Raw genomic sequence first — 17,632 nt, forward strand, 5'->3', positions numbered from 1 at the left:
AGGGCCAGCCTGCAAGACAGCCGAGCAGGTAAAGCCACTCGCCTCCAAGCCTATAACCTGTGTTCAGTCACCAGAATCCACATGGTAAGATAGAACTGATTCCCACAATTTGTCCTCTGGCTCCCACACATACTGTGGCATGAGCACCCCCCCACACACACACACAGAAAGAGAGAGAGAGAGAGAGAGAGAGAGAGAGAGAGAGAGAGAGAGAGAGAGAGAGAGAGAGATCTATTCAGGCATTCACACACACATGCAAATAAAATAAATATATTTTTAAAAGGCCACAACAACTTTTTTTTCTCACAACTTTTAAAGTTGAAGCCCCAGATGTACAGCTGCTGGCCATGGGGTTTCTTCGTGAGGGCAGCCCAGCTTCCCAGCTCCCTCACCTCGTGACCACAGCATCACTTCTGGGGCTCCTGTTCTTAGGCATTAGTAGTCTGGCCCAACCTTTTGCTTTGTAGATGGGGAAAGGAAGGTCCAGGGAACCTGGCTACCTCTCTTTCCATAGGACACTTCCCAAAATAAAAAGAAAGAAAGAAAACAGAACAAGACAATCCTCTTGAAAGATTTATTTTTAATTAAAAAATAAAAGTTATCTTAACGTATCTGCACTTGCAGCTCCAGGGATGGCAACTTAATGAAGCGGAAAAGCCAAGGCTCCTAAATTCTTTGTCATCTGACCATCTTATAAAGGTACAAAGGCACACATCTCCAAACCGACAAGCAGAGAGGTCCCTAGTAACTCGCAACTCCCTCCAACTCCTTTTTTGCCTGTCTTCAACAGTTTTCCCCACCCCACCCTCCAAAAAGAACCCCCAAAACATTCAATTCTCTTAAAACTACAGAAATAAGCGCTGGGTCAGCAAGGAGCCTGGGCAGGCTTCTCAAGCCCGCCCACCTACCTCTCCCCGCTTTGCTGACTGGCTGCCCGGAGGGAAGCAGGGAGAAGAGCAGCCCTCCCTGCAGGCCCCCCCAGCTAGCTTGTCACACTGACAGGCTGCTGTATCCAACCCCACAGCCATCACCCAGCCTGGGTAAACAGCTCCAAGGCGCTATCTCCCTTACTCAAGGGTATCTGTGGCTAACACAGCCTTGCAAGAAGGGCAAGTCCCAAGGCAAACAAGTCTTCATCAAATGCTCAAGATGAAAGTGGCGCTGGGAGGAGGGAGAGGGGTGGTGCTCCACCCACGTGACTAGGCTTTAGCGGTCTTCTCTCCTGAGTCTCCTTGCCTTCTCTCTCTTCCCTTATTCCCAGTCTCCCCCTCCCCCCAACGAACTTTAGTTTAGCTTAACGGTGGGGGTTCAGAAGAAGCTTCTGGCAACTCCTGGGGCTGGTGAGGTGGTTCTGCCACCTCCAGGGGGACATGGCATGCTTTGGGTTCCTGGGTATCACAGGGCTCCTCGTGTCCCTGCAAGGACTCCAGGTGCTCTTGGCTCTGGGCCTGGCTGTTCATCTTCTCTTCGGCTTCAATCTCCTCTGATGTGGGAATAGAGTTCTTCTTGGGACGCCCCTTAGGTTTTGTGGGTGCTTCCTGTCCACCTTTAAGAACCTATGTGGGAGAGAGAGAGAGAGAGAGAGAGAGAGAGAGAGAGAGAGAGAGAGAGAGAGAGAGAGAGCAAAGTTATTGAATCCAAGAAATCCCTCCATCCTGCACCCTCCTGGTCCTGGTCCACCCTCACACAGCATTGTGTAGTTTCCTTCCCAAGAGCAAAGCCAAAGGGTTTGGCCACATGTATTTTAAGGCCATCCCCTGAAGTCAGCTTCTTCCGTGTCCAGTGGACTTTGAGTCGGCATCATATACTTTGGCATTTAATACCCTGATCATAAACACAGAAAAAAAGTCACCTCCTTTGGAAAGGAAAGAAATTAAACCTCAAATGCCAATGTGATAACTATCAAAGTGATAGATTAAAAGGACGAAATCTGTAGCTAGCAAGCAAGAGAAGAAACACATTGTGTGAAAATGGAGCCTGATCATCTTTTTAAGACAACCTCACAATTCAACTTAAAAGCTCTAAAACATGAACCCCTTAAAAAAAAAAAAGAAATTCCTCAGAATAAATTCTCGACACTCACTCATGTCTTAAAAAAGGTTGATCTGCAACATAGTCAACCCAACATTGGTTATAAGAGCAAAAGTTAGAGTGGGTACCTTAAAAGTCAGATAATTACAGTAAATTCCAAAGAGAGATTCTTGATAACCAAAACAATTGTTACAGAGGAGAGTGTTTGCTTGGGAAAGATTAGGAATATATTTTTATAAAGAAACAAGTTACAATACAGCATAGTCTAACTTTGAGGTTAGAGGGCTGTATGCTACCTTGTTTGCAAGATCAAGATCATGGATAATGTTTCATCTTTTATATTATGTTATTTTCTAAGTTTTCACCAAGGACCATTTATAAGAATTTCTGTTATCAGTAGAAAAGGTGCTAAAAATAAATACATTCTACTGTCTTGTTAAAGAGGTAGTTGGCCATCACACAAAGAGTTGTAACCACAAAGGCTAAATTCCAACTCTGCCACTTCCCAGCTTTGTCTGTGGGAAGCTCTTTAAAGAACCCAAGCCTCTGTTTCCTAGTCTGTAAAATGGGACTCGAGAGTACCTTCTACCACAGGGTGACTGGGAACAACCCATTGTGTACATGAGAAGCCAGGATGGCTGCTGAATGGCAGCTCTCTTCTGCTCATAGCAGCCTCTCCTTGGCTGATGTCTTTTGGAAGCCTACCTGCCCTGATCTCCTGAGTCAATCAAATTCTCTCCCCGTGTGCCCTATGAGAACTTTCATAAGAACACCAGCTCTACATGCATATTTGCCAGCCCATCCCACTAGCTCCCTGTGCGCAGCAGGCATGTGACAACTATTATGGACAGAACCTTTCTCAATAAACACTTCAGAAAGTTGAAGAAAGATCAAAAAGCTCATCATGGTGACATATGCCTGTAATCCCAGAAGTTGGAAGGTGGAGGCAAGTTGGGAGGATTAGAGTTCAAGGTCATCTTTGATTATAATAAAGTTCAAGGCCAGCTGAGCTACATAAGACCCTATCTCAAAAAAAAAAAATAGAATTTAGGGGAATGGGAAGGTATATATGTACTGTATACATGTTGGTATAAAAGATTTATATACTTATCCCATTTTGTCATCCACTTTGTGATCTACCCAAGAACCTCCATGAGACCGATAGAAATCACTTTTTCAATGTTCATAGTTTGCTTTGGAAGGTAATAGGCAGCCCTCTCTCCACTATCTCCAATCCCCGATTCTTTGTAATTAATGTTCTGGGCAGCTAGTGTGAAGAGCTTTGCAAGGGCTTGAATTAAACGGAGAAAGAGTAGGAGATATTTTTTTGCTACTTTCTATATTAATTAGATTCATATCTCTGGGGCATACGACCTGAGATGAGCAAACCTGTCTGAAGGGAAGGTTTCTTTTCACTCAGTTTTAGTGGTTTTACTTCATGGTTGGCTGACTACTTTTGGACGTATGTTGAAGGCCGGCGACGACGACCATGTGAGGGCGTGTGGTCAAGCAGGCTGTTAATTTCATGTGATCAGGAAGCTAAGAGAAGGAGCTGGGGTCCCTGTGCCCACTCAAGAGCACTTCCCGGTGGCCTAACTCCCTTCCACTAGGCTCCACGTCTTAAAGCGTCCATCATTTCTCTGCCCCCAACAGCATTACAGGGTAGAGATCTACAGATGGAGCCTTCTACACACGGGGCTTTGGGGCCATGCTAGATCGGAACTACAGAACATCTCCAACGTATCACTGTCTTCTCATCATTTGCACAGAAGCTCCTTAGGGGCAAATCTCTCCTGACACTTCCGCTGTCAGGACCTTTCTATGTAGTCACTGGGCATTTATCAACCCTGTCTCTCTCTTCGAGGACAGAAGAGGACCTTCTTAGGCTGAACTTCAAGAATGAGTATAGCAACTCACCAAACTTTAACTTCTTATTAAAACAGCTTTGAGATATAATCTGCATGCATGCTTCATGTATTTAAACTGCCCAGTTCAACCATGTTTAGTTGTAATTGTCAACTTGGGCAACTATCATTGCAATACAGTTTTAGAGCATTTTTCCTCATCCCCAATAGAAACCTTATATCCATTAGCACCAAATCCCCATTCCCCACAACCTTTTTGCCCTGTGCCTTGGCAATCAGTAATCTTCCCTTTCTCCTTATAGATGAATCCATTCTGGACAGTTTGTATAAACCAGAATCCTAACATGTGGGCTTTGCTTACTTCGTTTGGCATAGTGTTTTTACGATCCACCTAGGTTGTAGCATGTACTAGAAAATAATATCCACTGTATGTCTGTATCGAAGTTTGATGACTCACTCATCAGCTGATGGACAACTGGGTTACTTCCACCTTTGGCTCTGTGAATAACGCTGTCATGAACATGGGTGAACAAATACCTCTGCAAGTTTCTGCTTTGACCTCTCTTTGGTCCATACCCAGAAGTGTAATTGCTGCATCGTATGGCAACTCTATGATTAATGTTCTGAGAACTTTTTCTAAAGTAGCTGCACCACTGTGCATCCCGACCAACAATGTGTGTGGATTTCAGTTTTCCACTTCCTCTCCAACGTTTGTCATTATGCCTCCCTGATCACAGCCGTCCTCGCCAGTGAGAAGTGGGGTCTCATTGTGCTTTTGATTTGCACTTCCCTAGTGGTTAACAAGGTTGAGCAGCTTTTGGTGTGCTTATTGGCTATTTTACATCTTTTCATAAAATCCAACTCAGTTTTTCTGTTCTTGATACTTTTTTTGTGTCATATATCGGAAGGCCTTGTTTAGTCCTAAATAAAGATATTTACTTATGTTTTCTTCTAAGGCTTTTATGGCTTACCTCTTATGTAGATTTGTGATCTGTTTTGAGTTAATTTTTGTGTATGAAGGCCAGGAAAACTATGTATTCTCAACAAACACCCCTTTTCCAATGCAATCCTTCTTGACTTACTTGAACCCAACTAGATAGCTCACACGAGACAGGAAGGAACCTTTAACAAGGGCTAGACATGAACAGAAATCACCTCTGGAGAGACGACACCCCGTCTTCCTTTTTGGGTAAGTCAGTATCTGATTTTGATGTCAGTGCTTTTGAAAGTGCCTGGCTGTGCCAAGACAGAATCTACATGTTGAAAGCAGCTCCATCGGGTATGAAAGAGGTTATACAAAACGCAGTTGCCCCATGCAGTAATCAAGTTAGAAAAGGGCAGGTCTAAGGAAGCCACCTAATTGGCAAAGGAAAGCCCAGCAATTAGAGAACACCACCCACACGGCTTGGATTTACCCCACCTGGCTGTTTTCCTACAGCATGAAAAAAAAAAGTCAAAACAATCAAACCATTTTCTAAATGGAATAAAACATTCCAGTGCAAGCAATAATTAGAAGACAGCTACCCTCCTGGCTGTTTTCCGAATCGACCTCTGGCCCCTGCCTCCCAGCACACCTGAGACATGCAATTATCCCACACCCAATCTGCACCAGGACTGCACACTCCCACGAACTCTGCAGCCTTCTCTGGGGGCTTGCTCCCTCACTAATTCCTAGAGACAGTTTGTTCCTTAGTTCAGAGAGGCCAGGCAACCCGCTGGACATGAGGTCACATGCTTCTCTGTCTCTCACAAATACATCTAGAACAGTGTGCTTTATTAGCTGTGTCTGTTGGCAGTCCCCCTCTGAACTCTAAATTGAAAAAGGAGAATGTCCTGTAGCTGAGGACGTCAAGATGGATCTTTTTGCTTTCTTGCTGAGGTACTAAGAAGGGGTTCAGGCAGTCACCTCAGAGAGAACAGGATGGCAGTGTAGAAGGGTAAATCTGCCTTCCTTCCTCTTCCAGACAAGAAATGGTTGACAGAAAGGGCTTTCAGGGGTCCTGAAAGTGAGCCAAGGGCAGAGCTACGCTTAAACAGAAGACCCCTAACCACTCAAATCTACCATTCTTACCAGCAATTTATTCTGCTTAATGTGCAGTGGACATGTGGGACATGCCACTGTTTTTTCTGTTTCCTAGTCATCTGCACTTACCCAACAAAATGCCAGGTTTATAGAGTTTTTGTTTCTCTCTCTCCTCTTCCCTCCAGCACAGTGGGACCACAGAATTGATGATGGTTTCAGTGATGCCAGAGGAAAAATGTCTGGGTTCTCGTGCATGAATCTCTCTCAGAGCATTACTGCTCACATTAGTTATTTGTCCCAGGCTGAAGACCCAGTGTCATACAAGGTCTCAAACTGTATCCCAGTGCCAAAGATCTGACCAGGAGACCAACAACCCAGGACTCCTCTCAACCAAAAGAGCAGCTTGAGGGGTCCTGGAAGCCTGTAGAATTCACTTTGACTTTACCTATTGTAGCCTCCAAAGGTTCAGATTATCTGGAAACATGGATTTTGTAGATAACAAACAATAATAATAATGCAGCTAATATCCCTTATCTGTATCTTGTGTGGCAAGTGCTGCCCTAGATATTTTATAGATGTTACCTCAGTTAATAGCACAACTCTGTGAAGTAGAGTGGGGTTTTATCAAGGAGACACATAGTAACCTGCCCAGGGTCATACAAGTGACTGTTGACTCTCTAGAGACAAAGCAAAAATTAGGAAAAAAAAAAAAAGCATGACAGTATAGAACACCCACATTCTGGCCTGAGATTAGATCCTCTTTCAGAAGAAAATTGAGTTTTAACACTGCAGACACTGATTAATGAGATGTTTTCAGCCTGATACAAATGCTGTGGATCCACAGAAAAGCGATGTAGGATAAGCACCCCATCTAATGTGCAAGATTAAATTTACTCAACCCGCTATAGGTTACAGATGCTGACCAGTCAAAACTCGTCAGAGATCCTATCTTGCTCTTGGCAGCCTCAGGAGTGAGTCTGAGAATCAAACACTAATCTTTTTCCAGTTCCAATTAGGTTACTAGCCTTGAGACATCTTTATTACCCAATTATCTTTTTCTTTCCTTCTCAGTACCTGAAGAGATAGCCTTGAAAGAGTTTTTAGCAGGAAAATAAGTGAAGCAATCCGGAGCTCAACAATGCCTGGCTGTTCTGAAGGAGTCGGGACTCAACACTCAGAGCTGAACGCCAAGCCCTTGTGGCTCCCGCCATTTTGAAGTTCCTAAGCACCCCAAAGCATTCTGCCTGCTGTCAGTTCCCCGACATCACGGACACATTTCCATTCATCCACTGAAAACAGCTTCACGGGGCCTCTTCCGCAAAGCCCCCCTTCTCTTCTGCTTCTGAAGCCTGTCAAACCTTCCCGTCACCTTGGCTACTTTGTGTAGCTTAGTTTTCAGGTCTGTGTCCCCGACGTGACTGAAAATATTTTTATAGTTTGTGTGTTTTGATTACTATTTCTAATTAGCACGCCAAGCATTAGATTTCACTAAGTATTTTCAAATATCATTTGCTTGTTATGACCTTCCCTCTTTCTTCCCCTTCTCGGCCTCCCCTCGTACTCCCCGCCTCTTCTTTCCTGTCCCTTCAACACCTTTTCCTCCCCTCACAGCCCTTTGAGTTTCCTGACTTTCACACTCACAGCCACCACATGGAAACACAAAGAATCGCAAAAACGGTTTTAAGAGGACAGATTCCGCTTGTCACTTTGTCTCTATTACCTGTTATAAATTACTTGCTCCATATGTTATCATTGCTAACATGAACTAACAGCTTTGTTCTCTTCTCTCCAGAAGGGACCTGAGTTTGGTTTGCCTAGAATGTTCTCCGAGGCTCAATCTGCAGTTACTTCCATTTTGATGTGTATGGTTGATAATCACCACCAACTACCCCACAACTGCGCCAGCAGCAGAGTGGTTCATGAAAAACAAGTGACGTCAGGGCCCAGGGCGCACGCGTTGTCCCACGGGGGACTGGGTGGTGCTGGCCCAGAGGACTGGTTGTCAGTTCGTTATTCAAATGACTCATGAGAAGATTGCTGATAACCAATTTAAACAATACTCTGCTACTCGGGAGACATTGATTTCCATGATGATGATTGATGAGGAAAGAGGTAGGTGGTGGAACTCAAAAGGAAAAGAACCAAAGGGACGGGCCCAAAACGGGCAGGGAGGGGCACGCAATGGGAATGCAGTCCAGCACCTCTCACTCCTAAACTCGGTTCCTTCAAAGAACGACACCCCCCCCCACCCCAGTTTCCACCCTAAGTTTCATGTGTGTAGAGCCTTATAGAACTTTTAAAATGACTCTACTTAATCTGAATTTCATTGTCCTTCAGTTTCAACATCTGTCTGCAGCTGTCTTCACTACCTCATCTGAACTCTTTGGGGGCTCATCAACTCAAATGAAATAATCCCCACTGAGTCTTTCTGCGCCCCCTTGCTGCTTCCTGGGCCTTCTTCCTCCAGCTCCACCACAAATTCCACTGGAAGCAAAGGTTACATTTTCTTTTCTTTCCCATGGTGCCTAGGACAGGTGAGGAACAGCAACGTTTGGATGTGAAGGGTGTCGCAGCATGGTCCCAGAGGTGGGACTTCAAGGAAGTGACCACATTATGAGGGCTCTGGCCCCTGGGAGGTGGGAACTGGTTGAAGGGAGCAAGCTTTGAAACAACCTGGCCTGTCCCTAGCTCTGACATGGGTCTCTGAAATCCGAATCCCTAGGAGACGGGCTTATCCTGCTACACAGGTGACTTTGACACCCACCAATTTTAAAGATCCCTGCATTCAGGGACATAGGCACAGAAATGTGTCTTTTTAATGATTTTTGCTACTGCTTAGAGGGGAACAGAGTTCTTTGGAAGCATTAGCAGGTGGGATTCAGAATAGCAGCTGGGAAGCTTGTAGGCTTCCTTCTTTGATTTCTAAGGAAACTGAAGAAGAAGAAAAAAAAGACTATCTCTCTGGTTAAGAGATGAGGTCAAGTTCAAACAGCCTCCCTCCCAGCCAGCACCTTGGAAGACTTTCCTGTCTTGATGCCCAAACTACCAATGGTCCTTCCTGCCTCCCCACAGCCCCACGGTGGGAATTCCTCCCATAAGGATGGGTGCAGGGTTACACTCCTTGCCCTTTCTTACCATCTTCTTCCATTTCATCCTGCGGTTCTGATACCAAGTCTTCACTTGCAGCTGAGTAAGTCCCAGAGACTGGGCCAAGTCCAACCTAGAAGGCATGAGACACAAAGGAAGCGTGAGGAAGAGAGGAGAGAGCAAGAGAGGTAAGGTCATGCTGGCACCGGGCACTTGCTTCTAAATCTCAGACTGTCACCATTAGACCAGTCCATCCCCAAGAGGAAGAACGTCTCCCTTCTAAGAACACTGTGCAGGAAACTGGAATGCTTAAAAATAGTGACCACACTTGAGAACACAGGCGAAAGTCCTTCTCCTGCATACATTCTCTGTCTGAAATGAACCTGGACATCTGAGCCTTCAATCTTCACCCTGATCCCCAAACACTGGAAATTAAAAAGTAAAGGTATAATTCACAAGAATTCCACTCATCAGTCCAGATCCACCGCCAGCAAGTCCCCCAGTTCCCATGGCCTCTCTTACTCAGCAGTCCCCCATTGGAGCATGTTGTCAGCTATCTTCAGAGCACATGTTACTTCAGCATCCCCCAGCTCAAGACCAAGTCTTTCACTTAATTCATGTTCACAAAAGTACCTACTATTGCATGCTAAATCCAGAAGCAGGGTTCATGCACAGCCATTTATATGTGGTTAGGTGCATGCATGTTGGTGTACGATGTGTGGACACCCAAAATTGATGTCTGGTATCCTCTTCCATCACACTCCACTTTATTTATTGAGACAGGATACCTTGCTGAACCCAGAGTTCTCTCATTGCCCCGGGTATCTCCTGTTTCTGCCTAAATGCTGGGATTACAGGGAGCAGCCACACCTGTCCAGCTTTCATGTGGGTTCTGGAGGTCTGAACTTCAGTCCTTATACTTGTGAAGCAAGTGACTCATCCACTAAGCCATCTCTTCAGTCCCAGGAATTGACTGTAGCTGCCCTAAATTATTATAATGATTGGAATGTAAAACCATAGCGAGTCCAATGAAGCATTAAATCCATCGTCCCTCCTACTTTCTGTGCTCATCATGTTTCTACTTTTCTCTATGGTCTTCTGAAAAGCCCTTAAGTCAAAGCCATTGTCATAAAGTGTACAATGGGAGGTGATTCCGACAACACAGCAACCATTTCCAGAGTGTGACAGCATCCCAGACACAGGTAAGCCCCGGTCCGGTGCTATCTTTTCATCATGCTGGTATAATTATTCCCATTTTACAGGTAGAAGATTTAAAGCTTAGAGAGAGATTAGAATTTCTCAACCATATAGCCGAATTCTTCCTGACACTTGATTTTCTCTTAAATAAAGTTTATTGGAACACAGACAAGTTTGTTTGCTTTCGTATTGCTCATGGCTACCTCTGTGACACATCAGCAGACTCCGGTAGCTGTGACCGACCACGTGTCCCCAAAGCCTGAACTGAACAGTCTTCTGTCTCTATTTTTGCTGAACCCTGGATCCTGGACTGAGAGTGAAATCCACCCATGGCTGACCTGCATGCCCCCTTCTGTGTGAGGACCACCTTTTGGGTGATGGCCCACCTCACAACACTTCTCTACAAAGCAGAACTGTCAAAGGGACACAGATGCCACAGCCTGAGGGTACAGCCATCACTCCAAATGGAGCACATGGGGGAAGGGGCAATTCGTCAGGTTTCTACCCTTAGTCCTAAAGGCTGCAGCCAGGGACCCGTGTGGTTACCTGGACCCCATGTGGAGGGACACGAGACCTGAGAAAACATGAGCTGACTGCCTGCAACCTCCCTGAAGCACCAAGCCTGCGGAGTGAGGCAGCGATGACTCGTCCATCAGCTTGAGCGACGACCACCACTACTCGAAGCTTCCCGGGTTTCTGAGAATTGCCACTTGCCGATCTAGGGCCCGCTATTTCTTGCAAGCCTGCAGAGGCTCAAACCTAAGCCACAGGGCAGTTCAGGTGCAATGCCTCAGCTGCAGCTTTCTCTACCTGAGGAGACCTGGCATTGGCAGGAACATTGAGCTCTGACCCTGGTATCAGCCAACTCTTAATGCTCACAGGCACAGTTGCCCAGGATTCCTAATCAGGGTATATTAATTAAGCCTCTAATAATAATTTTGAAAATAGAATCTGCCTTCAAAGGAATGTTGAGCCTGTCTCAAAGCTCCATTCACATGTACCTGGTCATCCCTGCAGAGGGACTACTGGCAGCTGAGCATTTTATAACCGACCAAAGCATTAAACTTCCAGTGCCAATAGCACTTAGCTCTTCCCATTAATGAAGCACTGTGCCCTAAGCAGTCATTCATATGACCCAGGGGGATCCCATGGTTCTGGTCCCAGGGTCATTCTAGGCTCTGGTGGACCTAAGGGTCCGCTCAGGCCCCTGCAGGGTTTCCCTGAGCCTGGTTCACCTGAGGCCATCAGGTGCATTAGTCAGTGGAAGGCTCGTGGTTCTGCCACAGCATTAGCAAATGCTGTTAGCTCACTTGGGAAAAATGCATCCTTGACTCACACTGGCTGCAGAAACGTCTCACTGTCATCAGCTTTCTCTCATTACCTGCCACCGTTACAAATTCTCACTTCCCTGCACATCCACTCAAATGGAGTCACCTAGGAAACCGGGGAAACAAACACGAAGGAGGCGGGCAGGCACTGTGGGAGGAGGGAGTGCTCATGGCTCTGGTCACGTAGGGAGGTAGGGAACATGGGGAGGGCGGGTTGAGGCGTCAGCCTCAATGCCAGCCAGATGGTGTCCTCCTCCCTAGGCAAGTGAATCAGTTCTGTGTGGGTCACCTGAGAGATGCCTGGGCAAGTATCAGGAGGCCCCAACAGATTTTTTTTTTAAGAACTAACATTTCTAATTTTTTAGAAGTCCTCTAGCGTCTGAGAAATAAGCCTAACTTTTATCTGTACTTTCTGAACGAAGCCTCTTAGATACCACAACCTTACAACTAACCATGATGGCTGCTCCACCTGGTTACACGATTCCATGAAGCTTAGTTACCTGCTTTCAGGGCATCACGTGTATTAATTCCCAATTCACAGACCTGTCTGCCCAAATGTGACCCCCACTGTGAAAGTTCAAAGCAAAGCTCACTTCTCCCCACCGATCCCAGCCTATTCCCGCCTTTCGGCTTCCGTGAATAGCATCCTTGTTTCCTAGTGGCCTGCCTCATTCAGGGACCACAGGACACTCAACTCCCACCCTTCTCCCTCATCCAGCATCAGTGCTGCCCATTCCATTTTCAAACATCCCCCCCTTCTCCTCTCACCTCTCTATTCCCAGTGTAACATCCTGCAGCTATCCCTTGATTCCCTCCTAACTGGCTTCTCTGCCCCATCACCTGCCAGCTGTGGTGCTACCAAAGCTCTGATTCTAAAATGTAAATCTGGCTCTTATGGGTCAGTGACTGCCTCAACAGCAAGACCTTGTTCTTCAGCCAGGCATCTGAGGTCTTTCTTACCCATTCACACGCTAAGTGGAAAGACTCGTGCTTGCGGTTCCTTCAACCTGCCCAGGGAGACAAGAGTCCATGCCTTTTGAGGGCATCCCCTCTATGTAGGATGCTCTGTCTCTTCTGGATCCAAAGCTCTTCTTAATGGCTTCCCTGCCACACTTAGCAATACCTTTGGGTTTCTATGGCAACATAAGGCACCGGTTCTGGCTCACTATGCTACAGTGATGGCAGTCATTCTGCCCCATGAAGTCCTTCAAAGCAGGGCTCCATTCACTGCTTTCTGGACCCCTGCCACCCTGCTCTGCCAGCACCCAAGAGACCCTCAGCAAGCAGCCGACTTGCGGAACCAGCAGACAAATTCTCCCTGAAGGAGTGATTTGCAGATTGCTCTTTCACTTCCATTTTGTTTTCTAAACAACTACTAAATAGCTTGAGGCATTCATTTGCATTTACCCCCCATTCTCTTTCATAGGACTGGGGTCAACCAAATATGGACAAAGCAATCAGCAAAAGAAAAAAAAGGATTTTTTTAAAAAGACCTGGAAAAGTCCCCCCAATAAACAGTCTCATCCCTGAACTCAGCCATCTTGGGTGAGATAAGGCAACACACCTCAGCATATTTTGTAGTTAAGATACTGAAGACAGAGGGTGGGGCATTAGGGCTCTACAGAAAGCAAGGGTTACAATATCCCCACATGAGTTGCAAAGGGGTCTAAAGAGGAGACTTCCCTCCCGTTCTGCAGGGATCTCGGCCAAGCGGCTCTGCTTCAATCCTGATCAGACACACTATAGTGTCAGAAACCTCCTCACCTGAATCAGTTCAGGCCTTTCCAAACCAAAGCCAGGCCAGCAAACTGAGTCTGCTAGGTGTTCAGGGTGGAAAGGAAGGGCTGAAATCACAGCTCCGGTGTCCAGGACTAGACCCACTGCATGAAATGTTGGGGACTTAACAAACCCAGCTAGCTTCCTGGCAGAGAGCCTGGGCAACTATTTGCCAGATGTTTCCCTGCTTGTTACACTGAAGAGGTTTATCTAACACATAGAGGAGACAGAGGAGAGCATACACTCAGGCTCTGGGCTGATGCATGAGATTCAGGTGGGCTGCCTCATCTAACCCAGCGTTGACAGGACTTGAGCAAAGGAATGGAATCTGAACCGAGAGTGTAACCCAACACTGAATGTGCCCTCCGTGAATCCACACCCCACAGAGAGCAAAACTCTTCTTCAGGGTGGTACCTACAGAAAGTGCCTTCCTTATGCCCTCACCTGTCTGGCGTAGACAGGTACTTCTGCTTCTGGAATTTCTTTTCCAGGCCCATGAGCTGCAGCTCCGTGAAGATGGTGCGACTCCGGCGTGGTTTCTTCTGCCGCTGCGTGGGTTGTTCTGTCTCAGACTCACTGCTGGCTAACGCCTCAGCGCCAGGGGTCTCGGCGGCGGCAGCGGCAGCAGCCTCGGTGACTGGATGGCGGGGTAACACTGGGGTGATTCCCGGGCCGGTGGGAACCAGGTGGGAGATGACTGTGGGCTGTCGGGTGATCACAGAGAGGAGAGGATATGCCCGTAAGGAAGGAGAGCCTGGAAAACAAAGAATCAAGTCACCACAGAGTGCAGGAGAGACCAGGGACGAGGAGTCCGAAGACAACCCCTTGCTAAGACCTGCGTGAATGCTGGGCCTCTTGCTGGTCAGAAGATTCAGGTGAGGCAAGCAAAATGAAGAGAAAAGCAACTCAAGACCCTGAGCCTCAGGGTGGGCCAACTATTTGGAACTTGCTCTGGCTTGGTGTGTAAGGCCATCTGTGCCCCACTTAACCAAGAAAGGTTCTTAGACGTCCTCTCTTTTAAATAACTCCCCTTCCCTCTGTGAATGCCTAAATTCTGGGTTCAGGGATATAGGTCAATGGAATCATGCAAATAAAAAGCAGTAGCTAAGAGGCTAAAAACATGAACATCTGAATTCCAATAACAGATCTGTAATATGCAAATTTCCTAAACAAGTAAACAAACTCCTATGGTCTTCACCAAAGGCCTGCTTATAAAAATCACAGACTCAAAAACCTCTGTGCCTTGAATCATAATGACGTTCAGAGCAGGAGGATGCTTAATGATTATCCCACTCAACTCCCTCATTTCAGGGCAAACTAGTCTAGAGAAGTTAAGTGACTTGCCTAAGACAACATAACCAGGAAAAGCAGATCGAGGGGTCAAACCACAATCTTCTGGCTCCAAGTCCAGGGCTCTTAGCATCAGGGTCATGAGTCACACGTTTATAAGGGGGAACCAACAGATGTTTGGTTCACATAAAAACTTGGCTCAATTATGACTGGTTACCAGTGGCACTGTTTAAGGAGGGTTCTCGGGCTGGGTTAGAACTTTCTGGGGTTGATTAACAATGTCTGCCATGGGCAGGTGGTGGGTGCAAGGGTTTAGGGACATATGTACTGGTTTTTCACTGCTTCTTAGGAATTTCAAAGCAAAACTGCTTTTGCAGCTTACAATCTAAGTCTATGCAGTGCACATAAAAGTGAACACTTTCCTTTCACTGTTTAATAGTATGAGGTTTAAAGTGTCCAGACTATCACCTTTGTATCTCACTCTGTCTCTCTGGTCTTAGTATTGACATCGAGACAATAAGAGTAGCGAGTTTCAGAGAACTCTTCAAATTCTGATATACTGATGCCACCAAAGTATCTCTCATCCTACATTTGACAGCTGATGAAAACAGAGAAGACTGGGGGCTGTCCTTTGAACCTCGGTGCATCCCTGCCAGTGGCCACAAGGCAGAACAAGTGAGAGTCAACCAACATTCACACTAGTCCTGGGCTGAAACCAACTACATCATAGCAGCCCCCAGGTGCTGCCGTGAACTGGCTCTCCTCTAGCTTGGCATCGCTCTTGTATTCATCCCTGTGTCTGTGTTCTGGACGCCAGGCCTAGTCATGAAAACAGATAACCACCCTTGTCCTTTGAGCATGCTCTAGTGAGGCCCAGCAGAAACCACAAAGTTGTTAAGTAACAATAAATCACCAAGTGCAACAACTTCCAGGAACCCTAAAGCCAACTCTAACACTTGAGGTTTTGTGTTGTGGATTCATTTTAAGAAACAATAAAAATCAGGGCTGGAGCAATGGCTCAGTGGTTAAGAATTCTGTTCTTCCCAAGGACCGAAGTTTGGTTCCCAGAACCTGTGATAGGCAGAACACATCTGTATGTAATTCTAGTTCCAGGGGATCCTAGGCCTCTGGTCTCCAAGGACACTGCAATCACTTACACACATCCGCATACTGACACATAAAGATAACAAAAGTTAATTTAAGGAAAAAAATTCATCTAGAAGTAGTACTTTATAGGCTGAAAACCAAGATCCTGGATGTGGACTTTTGATCTCTCAGCACACATGAGAATTGACACTACATAAGAAAGTCTACAAGCTTCTATGAAGACAAATGTTTCTCATCTCAAATCACTTTCTATACTTTCTTACAAACTTCATTCTTTGTGAAACGAGTTTCTGACCTAGGAATTTAAGAGTTTACCAGGTAGGAAATGGAAAAAATCTACTTATAAGTCTAGGTTTTTATTACTGCTCTCATTTGTAAAGGAGTTGAACCTTTTTCTTTCTTTCTTTTCTTTTTTTTTTTTTTTTTTTGCTAAAAGTGGTATAATATGTTGTATTGATAAAGATGTGGAGTAATAGGCATTCATATACTGTTGCTGGGAATATAAAAGAGGAAAAAGCATTTCACAGGCTCATCATCAACATCTACCAAGTCACTAGCAGAAAACTTCAGATGAGCTCTACTGTCCTTGTATACAGGGTTGTGCCTGCCAGCATATCCACTACAGTCCTGTTGACAGTAGTGGAAAGGGGGACATAATCCATAGACCTATTAAAGAGGACAATGAACTGGGTTTTATTTGTAGTATGAGCTATCTGTATAATCTGATAAACACATAGATGAATGGATAAACTAATTATCCAAATATATATTATTCAGTGAGAAAAATACAGTATAAGATTTGCGTCGTCAGAAAAGCTGTATGACCACTGTTACAAATGCATTCTTTTTTAGAAAACCATTACCTCATGAATAACAATAACAACCTCCAGGGGGAAGGGAAAGTAAAATAGAATAGAAAGGAATCTACTGGTATTGATCTCATCGAGGATGTAATCCTCCCAGAATATTCACTGAGCGTGGACTATGGGCCATAGCCGCTCTGGAAGCCAGGGTTACAGCTATGAATCAAGTGAAGTTTCACCTACATGGTGTTTGCATTTTGGTAGAGAAGGTAACAGAGTCACAGGTGGTGGCGAACTCTATGAAGAAAGATAGGGCAAAGCGAGAAGAAACAGAACAGGCGAGGGAAGGAGGTGCTTAGAAACGGAGTCAGGGAAGGCCTCTGAGGAAAGGTGGCCTTGCAGAGGACAAGTGCACCTCAGTGTGCTGGAGTCTGCAGAAGACACAGGGTTGAGCACCAAGGCACAGAACCAGCATGTGCAAACCCATTCAGTGGGACAAGCTTTGAGTCAAAGACTACTAAGTGGGCAGAAGTGAGAAGAACAGAAAAGTTCAGAGAGACCTGATGGTGTCAGGTCACATAGACTCCGAAGGATGAAAAGTCATCCGTGAGAGTCCAGCTGGGCAAGGAATCTGACCTATTCATTAATCTGGCCTAGTCATTAATGAGCTTTCTGGAGACTGTGGAGAGCAGGCTACAGAAGCTGCTAGGGAAGCTACAAAACCAGTGAGAAGTCCAGGCCAAATCCCAGGCCCTAGAGCAGCAGTTCTTAACCTGTGGGTCATGACCCCCTTGAGGGATTGAACGACCCTTTCACACGGGTCAAATATCAGATATCCTGCATATCAGATATTTACAGTATGATTCCTAACAGTAGCAAATTTACAGTTATGAAGTAGCAATGAAAATAATGTTATGGTTGGGGGCGGTCGTCACAATTTGAGGAACTGTATTAAAGGGTCGCAGTGTTAGGAAGGCTGAGAACCACCGCCCTAGAGGCATTTGTGGCCATGGTGCAGTCCGATTCTGCGTTTATTTCACAGATACTATGACAGGGTCTGGTGGACAGTTTTGGGTGACAGCCAGGTTTTCTGTCTCAGCAAATGGAGAAATAGCACAGAACTTC

The 17,632-nt window shown here is 45.8% G+C and overlaps 1 protein-coding gene across 1 annotated transcript in view; it reads right to left on the reverse strand.

The window, feature by feature from the left end:
- Nucleotides 1-560: 560 nt before the first annotated feature.
- Nucleotides 561-17,632, reverse strand: part of Barx2 (BARX homeobox 2) — a 69,981-nt gene continuing 52,909 nt past the window's right edge. The window contains exons 2-4 of the mRNA XM_052727489.1: nt 13,752-14,061; nt 9,055-9,139; nt 561-1,556 (exon numbers count right to left, since the gene is read on the reverse strand). Of these exons, the coding sequence (XP_052583449.1) occupies nt 1,290-1,556; nt 9,055-9,139; nt 13,752-14,061 (662 nt within the window). The 3' untranslated portion in view covers nt 561-1,289. The remainder of the gene's footprint in view (nt 1,557-9,054; nt 9,140-13,751; nt 14,062-17,632) is intronic.

This window comes from Peromyscus californicus, unplaced genomic scaffold (assembly GCF_007827085.1).
Source record: "Peromyscus californicus insignis strain IS unplaced genomic scaffold, ASM782708v3 Scaffold_11__1_contigs__length_118956290, whole genome shotgun sequence".
NCBI classification, from domain to species: Eukaryota; Metazoa; Chordata; class Mammalia; order Rodentia; family Cricetidae; genus Peromyscus; species Peromyscus californicus.